General features: G+C 35.4%; 1 protein-coding gene across 1 annotated transcript in view; it reads left to right on the plus strand.

The window, feature by feature from the left end:
- The window catches only part of DYNC2H1 (dynein cytoplasmic 2 heavy chain 1), a 144,868-nt gene that overhangs the window by 112,422 nt on the left and 11,228 nt on the right, over positions 1-21,218 (plus strand). The window contains exons 84-85 of the mRNA XM_041416997.1: positions 2,960-3,169; positions 6,053-6,142. Coding sequence (XP_041272931.1) covers positions 2,960-3,169; positions 6,053-6,142 — 300 coding nt within the window. The remainder of the gene's footprint in view (positions 1-2,959; positions 3,170-6,052; positions 6,143-21,218) is intronic.

Below are 21,218 nucleotides of genomic sequence, written 5' to 3' on the forward strand. Positions count from 1 at the left end.
TGGAAGGGGGCTCACTACAGACTGTTGGCAAGGGCTGACTGAGCCCTTGAGTTAATCAGAGTGGATTCAACCAGTGTCTGTCCTGGTGTCCATTTTCTTCCCACACAGCTTTCTGCCCTGACAGCCTGTGGCTCAGGACCTTTGCAAGCATTCATTGTCACATAAGTGGATCAGCTGGATGTCACTGTCCTGTGGAATTTGGGAATTGCCCATCATACAATAGTTGTCAGAGATACGAAAGTATGAGAACACAGTGGGAGTGCATAAGTGTTTCATCACATCCAAATGGCTCTTTTTCATGAGGACAGTGAGAGAGAGAGAGGAATCATTGCTATATTTTTGTTGTAAGGTGGTTGCATGTTGTGCCTTGTTTCAGAAAAACCCTACACAGCTTTATGAAAGTTAGAATGCCCACCCATAAAAATTTCAGCAGCAGCTCCTTCAAAGTTGTTAACTGAATGTATGATTATAAATTATGTGTTCTGTATCTTTTGTCATGTTTGTAAATTGTAACTAATTATTTTCATAAAGTTGCATAATATTGCAAGAAAACTATGGAAGTAGTTTTGAAAATTAATGACTTTTTGCTCTTTTATCGAAACCATTACAGAATAATAGAATCATAGAATATCCTGAATGGTATTGAACAACAAGGTATTGGTATGGAACCACAAGGGTCATTGAAGTCCAACTCCTGGCATTGTACAGAACAGCCCCAAGAATCACGCTACGTGCCTGGTACCTCATTAGCTACCTCAGCTTTAAAAAACAACAGGGTCTTTCCCACAAAGGAAAATCAGTGAAACAGAAATATAGGGTCATTCTTTATTTTATTTTCATCAATGAAAAGCATGTGAAAACCAGTGAGAGGCTAATATCTAAAAAAATAGGCAGAGAGCCTCGAAGAAGGTGGCAAAATAGGTACATCAAAAGAGCAATGGAGATTTCTAAAACGCATCACCACCACCAAAATTGCATTTTGAATCAAATGCAGAACTAGTAAAGGTACATGAGTTTATTTTCATTGTATTTGTTACATTTCTGAGGAGGCAGTTTTCAAAACATACCAGAGTTTACAAAAGTTTGAGTTTAAGAAGGTAACAAAGTAAAGCTCTGGGACAGTTTAGGTGAGACTTTATGAAGTCTTAGATTATAGTAGGATAGCAACACTTAAAGCAGAACTTCAGCAGAACTGAAAGAGGGAAGATGATCGAAGTCTGAAAGTACAGCTGATTAATATTGGTAGCAAAATACAGTATTTAATATTAAAGATTAGAATCTACCTTCAGTTTCTTATGACTAGGAAAAGCACTCAGTACTTCAGCAGTTTTTTGTCTCAATTCCTAAGTAGGTCATGAGCATACACTATTTTAAAAGCTGATGTGAGTTATATACATAATGGATTTTAAGAGAACATAATATGACATTAAATGTATAAGCTGATATTGGTACTCACATTTAATTTTCCTATGGAAATGACAGATGGGGTGTTTCAACAAATTCTCAGGGGAGAGCATTAGAAAGAGTGATGAAATGAATGTGAAATTCATAGGAGACTCTTATGTAAAGGACAATATTGAGAAACTTAGAGGAGTTCTCTTTCAATAGGCTTTTGTGAATTAAGGGAGTGTCAAAGACTGAGCAAAGCCTCCAGTGTGCAATGTCTTGGGTTTTTCTTTATTTTGTGCAATTAAACATGTCAATAAGAAATCCTCAGATAGTTTATGCTAGTTTTGTATTACAATTTACCTATACTCAGCAAATTATGATCTCAGAAAAACTGATGTGAAACTGGATTCCACTGTGATAATGTGATTTTTGAATGCATGCAAAGAAAAAATGCAAAGCATAACAATTGTAAATACTGCGTGCGTTGGCATTTTGATCCGTAATTTTGTTATATACCTTTTTAATGATGTTGGAAGACTTTATCCTTAATTTTTCTGTTGGTCAGTCATAAGCCAAAGTTTTGCTCATTCATTTAGCTTTTCTCGTGTTTTAGCTTGGTAGCTGAGTGGTGTATGAGCTTGAAATTAAAAATGTAAAAGTTCTGACAAATACATAGTACCTGGAAAAGATTACAGAGGTAAATATCCTGTGTCTTCTAGAAAGCAAGATGCCATGTGACAATTCAGAAATTTATTTAACCTGAAAAATAATCAAAACTTGTTATTTTAAAAAACATATTTCAGAGAAAGTAAAATCTGATTTTATCTTTACTAAATTACTGGAAATTGAACTATCAAAACATTTTTTCCCATAGGCTAGGGTTTACTTCTTACATTTGTGCCTTACAGAATTTTCCAATAAGTTTTTAATTCTGTAACTGGAATGCAAAAATATATTTATGTAATAATTTGCATATGAATTAAGATTCACAAAACTGTACCATCTCTTGCATTATTGAATAAATTTGGATTTTCAGGCTTTAATGGAAGGGAAGTAAGTAGTAAAAATGGCAATGTAAGAGCAGCAGTACTTCTCAGAGTCTAAGTTACTCAAGATTTACACATAAAATGATATTTATTTTGTATTTATAGTGTTTATTTCAATTCCATGTTGAACTAGTCTCAGGAAGCAAGAACTGGCAGCATAGTTTATGGTACGCAGTAAAATTTTGTTGTGCTGAGTACAGCACTGCTTTTTTATATTAACACATTAATAGAAATACTAAAAGCAGTGATTCAGCTAAGTGAAGATTTTTCAGCAATTCAAGTACTTTTGAAGTAACTGGGTAGACAGACTTGTTTCAGAAGTAGTAGTGCCTTTATTGAACATGTCACAGACAGTATTGGGAGTATCACTGTATTTTTAATTCAGTGTCAGAAAAGGGATGATACCACTACTACGTCAAAGCTAACAAGGTCATATGAAGTATAATGAATTAAGCAAATAATGTGTTGTGCAACACCATGGTTTCCCTGAGTTTATTAACTAGATATCCCACGTTTTTTCTCAGAATTCTAACCTGATCCATCAGAAGGTGTCTCCTCCTGCAGAGCAACAAGGATCTCCAATCTTATCGTTCATTACCCTGGAACACTTCAATGCCATTCGCCTTGTGCAGAGCGTCCATCAGTCACTTGCTTCTTTAACTAAAGTCATCAGAGGCACCTCACTACTGAGTTCTGAAGTACAAAGTCTAGCAAATGCTCTGTTAAACCAGAAGGTAAGTAATTTTGTAATGAATATACATTATAGTAAGCATTGAAAAAACCCAAGAAAATGGAACTAAAACTCATTTTCGTATTCTGAATTTTTTTATTGATAAAGACTCTGAAATGGAGTTCTTTTAAAGATAGAAACTCCAAAACAGAACCATTTTTTTCTGTAAAATTTTTTCAGAAGTATTTGCAGAATCTTCTGAATGTATTATTCTCTTATCAACCTTTCTCTTAAAGACAAATCCTATAAGTTTAGAAGTTGTGGAATACTATTTCAATTTCAAATACCAAGTCATGCTAGATAAGTCAAATACATTAGCCAGTAGAATATGTAAATCTGTCCCTTGCTTAGTTTTTATATTTTCTTAAAATTTAAATTGTAATAACAGTTCTCCTTGCATTTATTCAGTATGGAGTGTTGCCATACCTCAGCAGAAAAGCTGTGCCTATCATACCAACCTATCATCTCACCATGTATTCTTGATATACAAGAAATCAGTCAGATTTATATGTTAATTAAATTAGATTATACTTTCTCCATCTTTTTTGGCATCACACTAGGCATGTTTATAAACTGGTACAATTAGTGACAGCAAATTTACGTGCTCTATCATTAATATCTAGATAATTGAGTTAAAAGATAGTCAAACATTGATGTGACATGAAACTCTGGTTTTGTTTCGCCTCCAGCAGCAGATAAATTCTGTCGACACTAATGCATAGATATTGAGATTGCTTCTGCAATGAACAATAGTTCCTATTAATATTGTGTTTATCTTCACGTGACAAACAAGTACTGTTAAAAAGATTGTTATGCATTTATTGATAAATCAAATTCTAATCAAAACAATAATTAAATTTGTTGTCTTTTCAGATTCACATGACATTTGCTAACATTTGTTAGCAAAATTGCTATACAGTTAGAACAAATTAAGTTTTTGTGTTAGCAATCTCATTGCCTTTTAAAACATGTCTTGACTATGTGGTAGAAACTGGCACTAAGTCCAAGTCATAGTGAATGGAAGGGATACGTGTAATGGCCATTCTTTAGTTCTTACAGTTGTATTTCTTGTTACTGAGCAAGAGAGCATGGCTTGCTTTTGTACTTAAACTGCACACTTGTATTGGAACTGGCAGGAGTTGTGAAGCTGATCACTGCCTCAAAAAGTTTCTTAGAAATTCTGTGCATTTTAACCTCTCACAAGCATCGGTTCAGTGCTTCCTGAGGTATTGACAGTGCTTCTGTCATTTCATCTGCTTACTTACCCACTTTCCTTGACATGGATCACTTCACTGGATTGTGACCACACAGCAATTTTTTCAGCAGCCTTCCAGAGAGGCTAATGCCACGTTCTTGGCATGGCAGCTAAACCTCACTCAATTTATCATCTTAAAATTATTTTCTTCATGTGTTTTCTATACACTCTTCTGGTTTAGTGTTTTCATGGTTTTTGTAGCAAAGGATTATTTTTCAAAAGCTGTATTTTAAACCCACTAGGATTGTAGCTCTTTTAAGATTATAGCTCCTGAAGAAACTGCTGGATTACTAATAGAAATGTAAAATTCAATAAATGTATGACTTATAAAGGTTTCAGCAATGTGCTGTATTTGTGTAAAATTGGTATGTTGGTCCCATACTACCCGCTGTGAAGAAAATTAACTCCACCCCAGCCAAAAAGAGCATAAGCACATCTGCGATACACTTGCATAATAACAATTAGCTCAGCAATTTCTTTAGACTTAAAGTAATTTAGAGTGATACATTAACAACATTAGGCAAATGCCTTGTAAGTGATAGTAAGTGATAGATTGGTGAGCTGCCTGTAAATGCATATCTAGTAGAAGAGGCTGCAAAAAGGCAAGGTCTGCAATAAAAAATAATTAAAAAAAAAATCCTAATTAGGAAAAACCCCATGCAATTAACTGTCCTTTATTAATTGTTTTGTATGTATTCTAGTTTATTGAATTAATTTTTAATTAGTGTCCTTGAATCTAGTTACGTTTTGGTTTTTATCTATAAAAGGTAAACACAGAGTATTTACTTTGAAAGATACCTTTTTTTGCAAACTTCTGGGATCAGTATTTCAACACCTATTCAGTACATATTCTATTAGAATAGCAACTTTCTGGAAAATGCAGCTGTAAATATTAAACAGTATAAACTGTTGATTCTGCTTAGCATCTTCAGTAGTGTGCAATATTCCACAGGTACTGATTTATATTAATTTTATTTCTCATATGTAGGAGAATCTTGCAGTCACTTTCAGTGTGCTTTAGGTTCCTGTGGAGTAGGTAAAATTAGTGTTTCTATCTTTATTTTATAAGGAGGAAGTTTAACAGATGCCCTTTTAAGCCTTTCTTTTTGAAATCAATGAGAAATTTGTAGGGGGAAGTCTTGCAGGCCTTTTTTTCCCAGGTGTTGCTCTAGAGGAGCTGTAAGGTGATGAGAAAATAATTATGCAGACAAATTGTACCAGATTCTCTTCATCACAGAGCCACAAAACTGCGTTTTGAAGTCTGAGTAGGCTGCAGCAAAGGAGTGGGAAACTGCCTGCAGCTGAAAGATGACATTGTGACTTTCCAAGACAAATGCTTTGAAGGCTTTTTGGAAATATTTATGGAACCAACTGATGTTTCCTTATTGAATAGCAGAGATTCTTGCTTGTTCTCCATCAACACTATGGCTCCATCAACACAAAGAATTAGCAGGAATACAACCTTTCTGTTTGTGGTTGTATGTTCTTGGTCATTATATTGCTGGTGTTGCCTTTTTTTTATTTTTTTGTAGATATATTTGATCTCCAGGTTATTTATTTTTATTCAAGTTGCCAACTTAAAATGAAATTACAATGGATTTGATATTTTCAGCATATATATCTTTATTTCAGTGTCCTGTTGCCTGGCAAAATAAGTGGGAAGGTCCAGAAGATCCTTTGCAATATCTTAGAAGTCTTGTAGCCCGAGCACTTGCCATACAGGTAATTTTAAAGAGTCTTTTTTTACTCAGTGTGCTGGTATTCAGTGACACAGTATATTATGTAAATTCCACTACAATAGACCTTTAGAAACACAGGTCCAAAAGAATTTTAGATGGGTGAAAAGGTATATAAAAATCTGAAGATCGAGGAATAATGTGATAATATTGTTAGTTACTTCACAATAGGTTTGTATCTTAGTCATTAGCCTTTATGGTGAGCTGTGGGGGAAAAAGACTTTTTTTACCCAGATGAAACTTTACATTTAAGTCAAGACACACTCTTTAATCTGGTAGAGAGATGCCTACCAAGACATAAGTGAAATATTTCTAATAAAGGTAATGTAGAAATTCATAGCTGTCTAGTTTTGGAAGACAGTAATGAAAAGATCTGCATTCTCAGGGTTTTCAAGGGCACATGAGAGAAGGTGTCTATCTACAGTGTGACAGTAAAGAGGTTAATTTTTAGTTAAGGTGAATCTATATATACTTTGATTGACAGAAGTGGTGTATTTAAAGTAATTCAAAGACCAATAAAATAATTTATCTAAATTAATTAGTATTTAAGGAAACAAATTCCTTACCTGTGTTGGATACATAGAGAGAAAACTGTGAGAACCTGAAACAGAGGAAGACTACTTTAGAAAGGACAGATCTTTGTTGTCTCCAGGAAACAAATACAAAGCTGTTGGTTTTGATCTTGATTAACACATCTTGTCCAATTGGATACCAAGGTTTTTGTCAACATTTATGTTTACTGTCAGATTCAGAAGAAAGATTTGAAGGCCATGTGTCTTCTAGGCATTACTTTTTTTCTAAAGAAACTGTCAAATAAATGTCTCTGAAGTGTTAATAAGATTCCTTTTATGCAAACAATTTCTGTTAACAAATACTTATTTTTTTCTTCATCCTTTACTTCCAAAGAAGTTTGAAGTACAAAACAGAAAAAAATATAAATACTTATAGAAGCAATTGTTAATGCATGTTCAGATGTTATTTGGTCATATAACTGGAGGTGAACTTAGTCCCGTCTCTCTTTTCACTGACTATTACAGCCTTTAGTATTAAAAAAAAACCCCATCATTTGTGGTGAGTCACTGTGTTTGTAAGCTTCAAGAGTACATTACTGTTTGCAGCTTCTACTTTCATTTGGTTGTGACCAAACTGAGTGCAATTTTCCTTACTTATATGATTTATTTTTAATGGAAGTCTGAGATTAGAGTTTGAGCTTCTGTGTGGAGTGCAGTTCCCATACAAAGTCACAGTGCAGAGGTAACAGGATGAAATTAATGTTAATAGTAACAGATGATTTTCAACCACACATATCCTGAAAGTTTTTATTTCCATTTTTTACTCCAGTCAGCTATTGACTAATGTGTTGCATTATATTTGCTGCATTACCATGATAGTAATCTTCCTTTCTCATTTCTCAAACTACTGTCAAAATGGTACATTTGGATTAGTCATTTTTATGAAAGTTATTATGAAGGACTCATTTACAATTTTTAATAGTTATTTGTTATAAGAGAGAGAAAGATTATTAAGGCATAGCTTTACATTAGATACTTGACTGTGTCCATAAGCAGTACATCATGTTAAATTTTTATTAATGGTAACACCTGCTGGTTGTCTCATTTTATTTCTGTAATGTCAAATATGTAATATAGTTTTGTTTGTAGAAATTCTTAATAATAAAGTATCAGCCTGTTTTGCATCACAAGCTTCTAGTCAAATCACATCTGAAATACAGTTTCTATATTTCTACATTGTAGAGATAAAATGTTGATTATTTCTAATTATGCATTTCAGTTGAATCATCTTTTTTCTTAAATGTGATTCCAAATCATGATTGTGCCCATTACACCTTCCTGATTAGTCTTGATCATTTTTTAGTTAAGTTTTCTTTTTTTTGACTTACCATTATTGATTTTATAAATGTAATTAATCAGTAGTTAATTCTAGGTTTAGTATTCAGAAATTCAATAAAGACTTCAATAAAGATATCTCATAACTCTGAAAATTATCTTCTGATTTATATTTCAATAAATGCAATATTTTAGATTAGTTTTATATGACCAACTTTATAAGCTTTTTTCTAGTTACTCTTATGCCCCTCTGTTTCATTGGTTGTAAGATATTGACTTACACTTTACTGTTTGACACAGGTTTGATTTAGGCATTGTTAAGACGAAATAGGAGACATTGAAAGATCAAAGTTGTACTGAAGGATTACATTTACTAAGGATGGAGTAAGACTCTGCCTAGGCTATTAGTTAAAGGCTGCCTTGTCAAGAGGTTTGCTGCCAGTGCAGAAAACAATAAAAGCAACTGCAGCAAGCATTTAATGGGGACGGGGAAGAACACAAAATATAGGCCAGATGGTAAAATATTTATAGCAGAATTTGTAGAAGTGTAAAGATGTTCTGAGAGCATTACACAAAAACAGGCAGAAAAACAACAGGTGTTGCATCTTTCAGGTCTGAATTTACTAAGTAAAAAGCAAAATTAAGAAAAAAGAAAAGAAAAGAAAACTGCCTATTGAAAGTGTGAAGAAATTTGTATGTGCAAAATGCAGTAGAGGCATGTGTTGCTATGTACTATGTTATGGTGACAGACCTGATGTAAATAGGTAATTTATTCCCAGGTGAAAAATCTGATACCATTTGGATGGTAGCTTTTGCTTTAAATTGAAGCATATTAGCAGTGCTGACATTGAACTTTATAGTACTGTGCTTCGGCTTGTCTGTCTACAGTGAGATATTTGCTACCAACATTAAGATATGAAATCATCAGTGGTCATTGTGTAAGTTTTCATGCTTGGTCCTTAGACTGTGAGTTCCCTCACAATGGCACCCTAAATGTTTTCTGTGTTTTCCTCTCCTGTTGTTCAGGCTCATAGCTCAGCAATAATACACATCAGCATATAATGGTATTAAGTGCATCTTAGTCTCTAGATAAGTGTCTTCTCATGGCTATCAATGCCAGCAGGAGAGAAGGAGAGAGCAGACTCAGAAATGCAGCTGTCAAGAGGCAAAACAGCAATCCAGGCAAATGTCAGCTGAATAGCAACCTTGAAAATTGTTTCAGGTCAACAAATTGGAAATTGATTTTTGTTTCCACTAGAACTAAATAAAGACCTTAATTTCACCTTTTCAGAAAGGACTCCCAAACTCCTCTTATTCCAAGAAGACCTTATATTTCATTCTTTTGGACTCGGCTGGTTTTATGTAATTTACAAAAACAGTTCTTCCTTTGGATGACTATAGAGTTAGAAAGCTGCTAGAAGTCTTGCAGTGCACATTCAGAATCATAAGCACCAGTTTGAGAGTTCTAATCAAGGAAATGTTTATGAATACTGAAAGTTTTTAGTTGCATAATTTATGAAAGGTTTTGTGGAAATTGTGCATTTATCTAAAAAGTACTCCTAGTATATAAAGAAGTTAAATTTAATATTTTTTTCAAGAGAGTTACCTTTTTCTGAGATGCTGTTCTCTTGTCTCTTTCCATCCTGAGTAAAATCTATGGTAGTAATACTTAACTTCAATACCAGTTTGATCACCTAGTATAAATTTTTACTATTTTAATGGTCTTTTACTGTTTAAGGAAGAATGACTTTGTTCCTGTTTTGGAACTGTACTCCTCCATTTCAACAATTAGTTCCCCAGAAAGGTGGATTGGACACCCAAGGTATATGGGGCTTGAACTCTTGGAAATTGCCTACTGAATGTACTATAAAACCTTCTGGGAATAGGAAACCCAGGATTTCTCCTTCGCACCCCAGGCATCTAGGCAGAGATACTAAATTTTCATTCACTGATAACAGGCAGAAAGGCTGCTCTTAGAAAACCAAGAGAATCAAGTCCTCTCAATTTTCACCAGGTTAAAGAACTCACATAATAAATCTTGTAGAAATCCAGAATAGTCATGCTGAGTCCTGTTATTCATCCACTTGGGCACTCCATAATAAGGCCTATCCCAGTCCAAGTAATCACACTTAGTTTCCGGAGTGTTTTCTAATACATTGCCTTAGCAGAGTTTGCAGCAGGGACAATATCTTAATGGTTAGTGTTTTACAGTATCAGGAGAGGCTGATTCAGATGGATTAGTTTGGCTGGTTCCCCACCTTGTCATTGTTCCTCTCATTACTCTCTATTTGAGCAGCTGTTACCTAGGTATCTGTACAGTGCAGAATACTCCAGATTTAGTATTCTAATATTGAAGCACAAAAATTCATAAAAGTCATGTGTTTTAAATCCACCCATTCCATTATTTTAGTTCAAATTTCCACATTATTCTGAAGAATTAGCATTTTTCTGCTGTTTTTCTGGGCTTCTCCTCTTTAGCTGTCGTGACTTTCAAAACAAAAATACAACTGCAGCCTAACATTATCTGCTAAGGAACTGATCCTGAATTGGCTCCCTCAGTTCTCACCATGTTGCAAAATTATTTCACTTTGTTCCAAATTTATCAGCCAGGATATGTCTTTTAAGACCTTATATCTAATTGATAACTGCTTGGTAAAAATTGGAAATTTGCAAATACTACTGAAAAAAATGTTTTGTTTGTCTCTAACAGGCAAAGTTGAAGCTCTTAGCAGGTATTTTATCATGTCCCTTCTAATCACTGTCTCATGTAGCTTGCATTGATGAAGTAATGGCTGATATAGAGCAGTAGTCCTTTCTAAAGATGCACCATCCAAACAAGGGACCAAAAAGAATGTGAGATGAAAGTTTTGGACGTGGACGGATAATAGGAGTTGTCCATTGAAATAAGATCTAATGTCCAAGGAAATTAAAGTAGAAGCTGAAGCATTTTTTGTGCTCTTACAGAAAACTGTTCATGCATTGATACAGTTTCCCTTCCAGGCCCTTCACCATATTTGCAGCCCTCGGACAGTCTCTAATTACATAATATCTTTCATATATTGTGATGCTTAAAACTAAACATAACTCTTTTTTTTGTAATGAAGTGTGTGTTTTCCTCCAAAATACAGTGAGTTTAGCACTAAATCTGCAGACTATGCTATTTCAAAAGGTAAATAATTTTGATTGCCAATAAGCAGGACTTAGGTCAAATTTTGCAAAAGCATGCCTTTTGCACAAAAAACAGTTGCACAAAAAACTGGAAAAACAGTTTTTAAAAAGCAGAATTGGAAAAGGGAAAATAGCACTACCTGCATTTTCTTTGGTTTCATTGTGAGCTGCTGAAGCTTATTTCCAGTGAGTGTTAGGTGCTTGTTAAACTGAGGCATCCACAAGTTATGGGCATTTTAATAAACATCAGGCTTAACTGTTGAGAAAAGTAATTTGTTTCAAGAGAATTCAGTGGCTGTTCATTAAAGTCTTGAAATTCTAGGCATGTTTTGTGAGAATGGCTGTTCTGTTGAAATTATGAAATACTACCTTGTAACTAGAAGTTTGAGCAGCACCCCTTATCATAGCAGTAACCAATTATTCAGCTGTTTGATTATAAAATGTTTATTGCAGGAGATAATTACTCATAAAAGGACTTTTTGTAAGTGTTGAATAAAAGAAGACAAACTCAGGTCATTTTCTCTACAGATATTGTGTCTCTGATAAATTATAATTTTTTTTCCTAACCTAGGTTTAAATTAAAAACCCCTAGATTTAGTATTCTGTATTTCTTCTATGAATGCAAGATAGTATTTGTATACTTAGTAAATTACAAAAAGCTGTGCTATATATTGTAGAAGATGTAAAGCTGTAGTTGATACCCTTTATTTAAACTAATAAAATAATGATCATTCATTGATTTTTCTCTTTAAGCTACGAGATACATTTTCACAATACAGGAAGAAAGCTGAAAAGATGCAATGATAAAATATGAATCAATTTTATGCATTTAATCTGTCAAAATTGAAAGTGAGATTGCTCTGTTTCTAATAACTTGTTTTTCACTGTATCTCCTTTAGCATGGACAGAGCTGTCTGCAAAAGAGAAAGCAGAGTAAAATGGATAGTCTTGTCTGACAAAAGCTCAAGCAAAAAAGGTTAATTTTAGTACAAGTGGTAGAAAATTATGTTATTATCATTCACATATGAAAATGAGTCCTTATGTTATTCTGTCAAAAACTGGTAATTTTAAATTCCATCCATTAATAAATGAGAAGGCTGCAGCACATGCTAATGCACCAATTTATAGGTTCATCCCATCAATCTGCTTTGCTTTTTTAAGGCAACATAGAATTAGAGAGAGGTTTGGTTTGGAAGGCACTTTAAAGACCATCTCATTCTAACCCCATGGCATAGGCAGGGACACCTGCTGCTATATCAGGCTGCTCAAACCCACATCCAGCCTGGCCTTGAACACTTCCAGGAATGGGGCACGCACAGCTTCTCTGGGCAACTGTTCCAATACCTCATCCACCCTCAGGAAAAAAAAAAAAATTTCCCTAATATCTAATCTAAATCTACCCTCTTTCAGTTTGAAGCCTTTCTTCCTTGTCCTGTCACCACATGCCCTTGTAAGTAGTCTCTCTCCATCTTTATTGTAGGGTTCCTGTCAGGTACTTGAAGGTTGCAGTAAGGTCTTCCTGAAACATTCTCTTTTCCAGGCTGAACAATCTCAACACTCTCAGCCTTTCCTCACAGGAGAAGTGTTCCATCTCTCTGATCATCCTGGTGTCCCTCCTCTGTACTCACTCCAGCCGGGACCCCAGAGCTGAAGCAGCCCTGCAGGTGGGGTCTGAGCAGAGCAGAGGGGCAGAATCCCCTCCCTGGCCCTGCTGCCCACCGCTGGATGCAGCCCAGGACACGTTTGGCTCTCTGGGCTGTGAGAGCACACTGACAGCTCGTGTTCAGCCTCTCACCCTCCAGCACCCCCAAGCCCTTCTGGGCAGGGCTGCTCTTGATCCGTTCATCCCCAGCTTGTGTTGATACCAGGGGGTGCCATGACCCAGGTGCAGCACCTTGTAGTTTGTCTTGTTAAACCTCAAGAGATTCCAAGGGCCCCACTCCTCAAGCCTTCTTGGGTCCCTCTGGATGGCATCCTTGATGAGGGTTGATGAGGGTACACCTGATCCCTTTATGTCATTAATGAAGATATTAAATAACACTGGTTCCAGTATGGGCCCCTGGAGGGACACCAGTTGTCACTGATGTTCACTGGGACTCTGACTCATTGATGACCACCTTCTGGATGTGACCATCCAACCAATTTCTTATCAATCTCACAATCTACTTATCAAATCCGTCTCTCTCTGGCTTAAAGAGAAGGATATTGTGAAGGACCATGTCAAAGGCTTTACAGAAATCCAGATAGATGGCTCATAAATCCAGATTTGTAACCCTTCCCTTGCCCAGTGCTGTAGTCACTCCATCATAAAAGGCCACTGGGTTGGTTGAGCAGGAGTTGCCCTTGGTTACAGTAACTTGCTGTTCTCATCACCACTACACTGACAGAAATATTCTGTGGACTAAAAGTAAGCAATCTATTAAAAATCCGTTACTGTTTTTGTAATTCTGATTTCATAGTTAGAAGTTCATACATAGAAATAAATTATGTAGAGTAGTAAGACAGCTTTGTAACTGAAAGGCAGTGTGGTTGTGGATCTTTTTTAACCTCTAGATGGTTTGCTGGGAGCTGTGTTGGTGTAGCTGTTTGCAAAATGTTTCATGTCCTGTTTTGAGATTTTAATAGGTCAAAATCAATGGTAACATGCTCTAACTATTTCTCAAATACCATTTGCAGATATGTATTTAAAAAATAAGCCCATTTTTTATTAGAAACAGATTTCCATTCCACAAGTGAGCATGATCCCTAATTAGCAATCTTTTCTTCGGGAGAAGGCAGGAATGTAACCGCATCTTGACCTGTCTTTCTCTCTTTGAAGGAGATGCCATATTACTGAATTTGAAATGGTTACAGTTTCATATTGTATCCCTTTGCAAATATATAAAAATATTTAAAATTTTGGAGCCTTTTAAGTTTCAAGGCTGTCAATTCAAATTTAGTTTGTAAAGGAAAAGAGTCATAAGAATAATTCTTGACTAAACCCTTCTTTATCTGTTGACTGTGCAGTAGTTTGAGTCTTGGGAATTCACAGTCAAATAAAGCAATCAGAGCAGGATAAAAGTGCACTCAGCAATTCTGTAAACAGACATGACTGAATTTTAAAACTGAAGTCAACAAAAAGGCATTCAGATTTGGGGTTTTGTCCATTTTGTTTGATTTTTTTCTTAGTAGAATTCTTTTTGATGTGATCTTTGTCTCTAAAAGTTCAGCAAGGTACATAATTGAGGAAAAAAGAAACCAAACCTTGAGTCAAAGCAGAAGAGTTGTTAAGAGTGATGGGAAGCTTAGATCCCTATTTAGGGTGTGTAAGTGATGCTTAAAGGCAGGAAGGATAAATGCCCTCCTGCTCTATAATGTTTCCTCATGTATTCAGCCAAGTGCTATAAATAGCAGCTAAATTAGAATGTGTGCCCCTACATGGAGGAGAATATGCAAAAGCGTATTGATATATTTGTGGTGGTTATTCCACACAGTCACTCTGTGAGTTGTGATCCAATGAGAAATCGGTTCTCTACATCTGAACTTGAATTTCAAAATTCCTGTGAGGTTTATACTTTTTCAAAGTGTTGTATGTGCTATTCCTTATACACACAGTGTGTTTTCTTATAGGTTTTCTATAATTAACCTTTTCAGTATTCTTTCTAATATTTCATTATCCCATGCAATAAAGTAAGCAATTGAAATTACTTCTATATCAGGCAAAAGGCAGTTCTAAAATAATTTAGAACTAAACAAAAATAGTGTTCATTCTTCAGATATGCAGATTACAAAGCTATGAAAAAGATTTATTCTGTCATGTGTATTCATGTATTTTATCACGCTGAGAAAAAGTACTGATTTGGATATGTCAACAGAAGAATCCATCAAATAAGGAGGACATTAAGTTATTACTAGAATAATAAAACTGAAACCAATGTGTATCCAAAGACACCATAGAAATGCAAAATTCCTAATGACATTACTAAGGGCCAAAGGCAGTAATTCTTCTACACTTCTGAGGCCACATTTGAAACACTTGTCTAGTTTTCAGCTTCTAAATTAAAAAACATTACTCAATATTGTCCAGATGTGTTTGTGGAAATATATGATTTGTGGAGGTATCTTTGGAGATACACAGAACTACAGTAGACAATGCCCTGAGCAACCTAAATTGATGTTGAATTTGGAGCTACTCTGAATTGCAATTGGATTGGATGCCAAAATGTTTAATTTTATTAATAAATTACTTCTATAATGGAAGTAATTTAAAAACTAAAGCCATTATAACTAAATAAAAACAAAAATTAATTAAAAAGATAACAAAAAAGTGTGTTGTTTAACAAAATGTGCAATATTTTTTCCTTAAATTGCACCTTAATATATGTTTTTCTGGTTTGCTTCCTGAGAACAGGTGTGAATGAAGCTTTATGACATGCTAATAATGCTCTTCAGCATTCTCTTAGCTTTCAAGTGTGACAGGACATCTGAAAGAGACCTACAACCTTTATGATGAGCTGTTCTTTTAGGATTGGCCAATACAAAAGAAATTTGCTTTTGGGTTTAACAAAAGGTTTTATGAGCTTCAGAGAGCTAATATGCTGCACTTGAGGTACCTTTATGCTAACTGCCTTAGCTTTACAATGTAGGAGCAAACAACAATCCATACTAGCTTACAGCATCAATTTAAAATAAAAACCAACTTAATTATCTTCTACGTCTACACAAAGTTGTTCTTTTTTGAACAAACTATTTGCTAATCTGAGCAGTGTTGGAGTGTTCTGTTTAATGGAGTGTAAGCAGCTTGAGCAAGAGCCAGCATGATGGGCAGGGGTGCCACATCGCAGACTAGCCATGATATCATTTACCTCCTTTGTTTAAATGGAGTTGGATCAGCCACTGTTTCCATTTGATGATCTCTTTTTCTCATGTAAAAAAAAAACAAACAGATTTCCTTCTTTGCCTTCTAATTGTGGTATCTTGTAAGTATTTTGGGATATGGGCCCCACAGAGTTAAACAATTTCTGATTAGATTGCTTTAGTCTGTTTGATTAGCATTCTTACTTATCCAAGAGTTAGGTTAAGCCTCAATAGTTGCTAATATAGTAGAGTTCTGTGACAAAGGCATGGGTGAGAAATTTTCTCTGTATTTTGACAGCTTTAAGAGAGGATGTTAACAAAAAATAAATGACTGGTAAACAAGAATGGAAATAAATGACTGGTAAACAAGAATGAAAAAAAAACTGAGAGAGACCGGTGACTGCTGTTCAAGGGGTCATTGTTTCAGTAGAGGAGCAAGGACTGTGAGGGAGATGCTAATGGAAAATCTGTATTTCATGGGGTGTTACCAGGGAAAACGAGCCATGGCAAAGTAAGCAGTTCTCTGTTGGCTCTCTTCATTGTAACATAGCCTTTGAGCTGGTACTGTAAAACAAATTACTGCAGTGCATCCCATCATTACCAGTGGCTAATATATTGAGTATTCTGTATCCCTGTTTAGTTACACCAGCACCATCCCAGTATAGATTTCAGTATCGCTGCTCCAGAGCTCTGCAAAGGATTTATATCTGATGCAGTCCTGACTTTGTCCAGGTATTATTGTAGGCAGTCTAGTCTGTTAACTGCAAATGAATATTGTATGCCACAATTTTCTGTCCCCTGCAACTTATTTTTGGAGTTTGGGTGTTGGTTCCACCAAGGAATACTTCCAGTTCTTAGACTTCCTTACCCAGTTATATTCTGCTGTGTAACTGCAAATGCAATCTAGTGCTTGATATCTGCTGTACTTGGGAAAGAAGAGACTAGAAGGCATGAAGCATAAGAGTATTGCCTAACTGGATCCTGTGTTTAATAGTCATACAGGAAATATCTGGAAGTAGGTATTTTTGGCATATGTCAGTCATGAACTTGTCAGTGTGTTGTCACAGTTCCTATGCATCATTCTGGTATCCATATTAAATGTAGGAAACAGAAATTCAGGAGAAGTTAGGTTCCTGTTTTGATAAAAGATGAACTAATACGGTAACCAGAATGAGATCACATCTGCTCATGTTTCTGTCAGCTGTACCCTAGTGCATATCTGCTTCTAGCACGTGGTTAGCCAGCATGCTGATGCTGAGGGACCTAGAACATTCATGCTGTAACACTGTGCTGTTGTGTTATTGCTCAGACTTCCTCAACAAACATGGGGGCTTTGAGGTGTGGAAAACTGAAATAAAGATTTAATAGTATTTGGTTTAAAGTAGTAGCCAGTGGTTTTGGTGAGAGGAGAGAGGGGAGGGGAGGGGAGGGGAGGAGAGGAGAGGAGAGGAGAGGAGAGGAGAGGAGAGGAGAGGAGAGGAGAGGAGAGGGGAGGAGAGGAGAGGAGGAAAAGGGAAAAAAATTAAACCTAACATAAACTCCAAATTAAATTACTGTGTTATTTATCATTTTTAAGTATGGGCCAACACCTTATCATATACCTGAAATACTGCAGTATTCACACATTCATTTAGTAAAGGATAACTCCCTCAAGAATAATGGCTCAAGGATTTGCATACGAAAAATTACCACAAGGAAGCGAATTGTTGTATACCTGTTGTTCCTCAGAAGTGCAGGCATTACCCCCTCTGGGCTCAGTGCCTGCAAAAATCTGTATGTTTTATTTCTTTGAGCTGTAATACTGTCACTCCTGCTGGTGTTTACCACTGAATGCCTGCACTTAGGAGGACACCTGTAGAACAGCTGCTGCACTGTGAGGAAAATGGGATTGTAGCATAACTGCTTGTTTGACCTTGGCTCAGTGTAAACTCCAGTTCACTGAGTTTTTTCCTAGCAGTGCTACTCACCATCATTTACTCTCAGACTTAGCCAAAGTTCTGCACTCCTAGTTTTTCCCTAGTAATGTGGAAAACTTCTAAAACTTGTAGAAAAACAGAATTATACTGTATGGTTCCTGGCTATACATATGCATGCAACCCTGAATACAATTTTCCATCTAGGCACAAAAATGCAATCACTTCTGTGGTGATTTGTATGATTTTCTTTTTCAGTATAAGTTCTCTTTGGGGAACAAAGCAATAGAAAAATTTGTTTCATTTGGAATGAATTAAAACTGGTGAAGGAAGAGTACTTGCATCATTTAAGAGGTGTTCTGTGATCCTAAAGCTGTATAAATAGTAATGTGAAAATCTGGCAGCCTCCTTATTCCTTCCACTGTTCAATGAGGCACTCAGTTTGCTTTGGGATTATAGATGATAAGAAAGACTTCTCTCTGAAAGTGGAATAGAAGTTTATTGGATGTTAAGATGCATGAAAAAATATTATTTGAACTACCTGAGACCATACTAATAGACTTGTTTTTGTAAGAGGAAAAAAAAGAAAAGAAAATGTTTTTATAAGAGCAAACAGAGCCCCACATTAATAGAAGTTTTGAAATATCCTGCCAGGAATTGCTTTGCAGGCATTTTGGGTGTGACTGATAAGTGTTGATATTATATTTATAATAATAATTTTCTAAATTAATCTATCACAGATGGTTAAATTTATAGTGCAATTGTAATAAGAAATATTCAGAAAATATTGAAATAATGAAATTTTGAAATAATTGCACAGAAGAGTGGATGATAGATTTTTCTCTACATTTTGGAATAAACATATTTTCAGGGTTTGGATATTCGGACTTGTAGACCACATTGTTGGTACAGTAGTTATATAGTTATATAAGAGTTGGTGATGGAAGAAAGCCCTTCAGACTGAAATGCTGCATGGCCATCCAAGATGAATAAGTCAAACAACTTTTCATCACTTTGACAAGTGCACTCAACACATGTTTCTATCAGATTTTGGATGGGGGAGGGATTTCTCCCTTTCAAGAAACATCACTTCAGTCTTTCTACAGCTTAGCTTAAACTTCCTTCCCATCAACACCTGATGTCTTCCAGCCTTATGGCAGTGGCACTACCAGTGACAAATTATCTGTTAATAGAGTGGTGTTGTCTTTTGAGACTGTAACATTTCCCTAATAGGCTGTCATGTGATCTTATAGGACTAAAATAAATATAAGGTTGTTTTTTACAATTGGGCTGTAAAATACATTTGATTGCATATAAAATTATTTATTTAAATAGATGTAAATGAGCTACATATTCAGCTTTTTACAGACCAGTACAACACAATACAATTTTGCTTTTGTGATCTAATGAAAGTTTTTGTTATTGTGTACATCCTAGTGCTACTAATTATATGAGTTCAGAATTAATATTACCCATACTGGTCTTTTAATTGGGTGGAATATAAACATCTGTGTTCCTGACAGTGTTGCTCTTTAGCAGTTACATTAAAAGTTTATTTGATGACAGCAATATAATGATATTAATTACAAGTTGAAGTGAGGTGTACTTTTATTACACAAAACAATTTACAAAACCTCTCCTAATCAGAATACATTTACTGCTAGATGATAAAAGAAATTGAAGTTGTAAGTTTCATAAAGTTATATAAAGTCATTAAAAGAATCATGCAGACAAGAGTCATTAACTGTGTACATTTACCTAATGAAAATGGAAAGCAGAAATCTCTGAACTGATTCATAATCATTTGGGTTGAGGGATTGTAATCAGGGATGTGGCAGATAAAAAAACCAAAAAACTGATTAAAGGCTTGAACATGGTGGGAAACATTATGGAGATGTGTGTGACGCACTGCCAAAATAAAATAAAACTTACTGAATGTTACCTACTTGCATTTGTGATGATTTTGTCACTTCCAAAATGGTTCTATGGAATTATTAATCTGTCAGCAGTTTAAACAGTTACAATAAAGTAATTTTTAAACATGATATAGGTTCTTGGCAGGTACATTGTGTGATGAGTGTAACTTCCAAGATTTTTTGATCAGTGACTACAGCAATTTTATCATTTCCTGGGAGCTGGTATCTAGAAAGGAGTGGGGCTTGTCTCTCTCCTTTCTGTGATAGCATGTGGAATCTTATTCTCTGATTAGTTTCTGTCTTAGTACTTGCAGAATCACAGAATGGTTTGGGTTGGAATGTACCTTAAATATTGTCTGATTCCAACCCCCTGCCATGGGCAGGGACACCTTCCCCTAGGCCAGGTTGCTCAGAGCCCCATCCAGCCTGGCCTTGAAGACTTAATCTCTCTGTGAAGAGCTTACTTGTAGGGTGGGTTATGCAGTGGCTTCAGGTTCATACTACAGTGCCATAGTAAGGACTGTGACTATATCATATAAAAAAATTGTATCAAAGAGATACATTGTAAACATTTCAGAAGAGGATTTTGGGTGCTAATTGTTGCATAACCAGTTAGGTACCTAAATATCTTGTCTGAATAGAGAAAATTCTTTGTTTGAGATTGTTAATGTCTTGAGAATCCAACCTAGATTGCATTTCTTAGGATTATAAAGATGACATGGTTTATAAAGATGACAAGGTTCAATGTGTGTCTCTTTTCTCATGTTGGCACACAAGGTGTTACTTGGAATGAGAAATTCCAAGCTTGCTGCTCCTAGCAGGCTTCACAGCTGCCGCTAAGAAGAGTGGAAGAAGGTTGAGGCATGTGCTCTGGAAGGATAGTTGAGGACAGTTATTCCCCCCACCTTTACTGGATTCATTTATTGCCACGTATAACAGAGTCAATTTTTTATCTTATAATCAATTCTGTGAATTCATGTCTTCAACTAATATACTAAAAATGGCAGCATCAACCTTACCAGTAATGAGGAATATTTAGAAAACCTGTTGGCAAGTAGTTATAGAAACTGTTACTGCAGATTGAAAATCAAGTGTTTCTTCAATATAATATGCCATTTATGCGAAAAAATTATCTTAAAGCATACCTAAAAGGAATTCAGTTATTTTCCTGAGCTTATGAAAGCAAAGACAGAAATGGCAGCTATTTTGATGGAAAACATAAACTCCCCAGTAAGTAAAGGTGAAATAGGGTTTCAACAATGATAAAATTATTGAAATTATAATTTTCATCATACAATGATAACTTTTCACTGTACAAAGTACTCTGCAATGAACAAAGAATGAAACATGAGTTTATTTAGAATGGTTGAGTCGTGTTACAC

This window comes from Onychostruthus taczanowskii, unplaced genomic scaffold (assembly GCF_017590055.1).
Source record: "Onychostruthus taczanowskii isolate IOZ18803 unplaced genomic scaffold, ASM1759005v1 scaffold54, whole genome shotgun sequence".
NCBI classification, from domain to species: Eukaryota; Metazoa; Chordata; class Aves; order Passeriformes; family Passeridae; genus Onychostruthus; species Onychostruthus taczanowskii.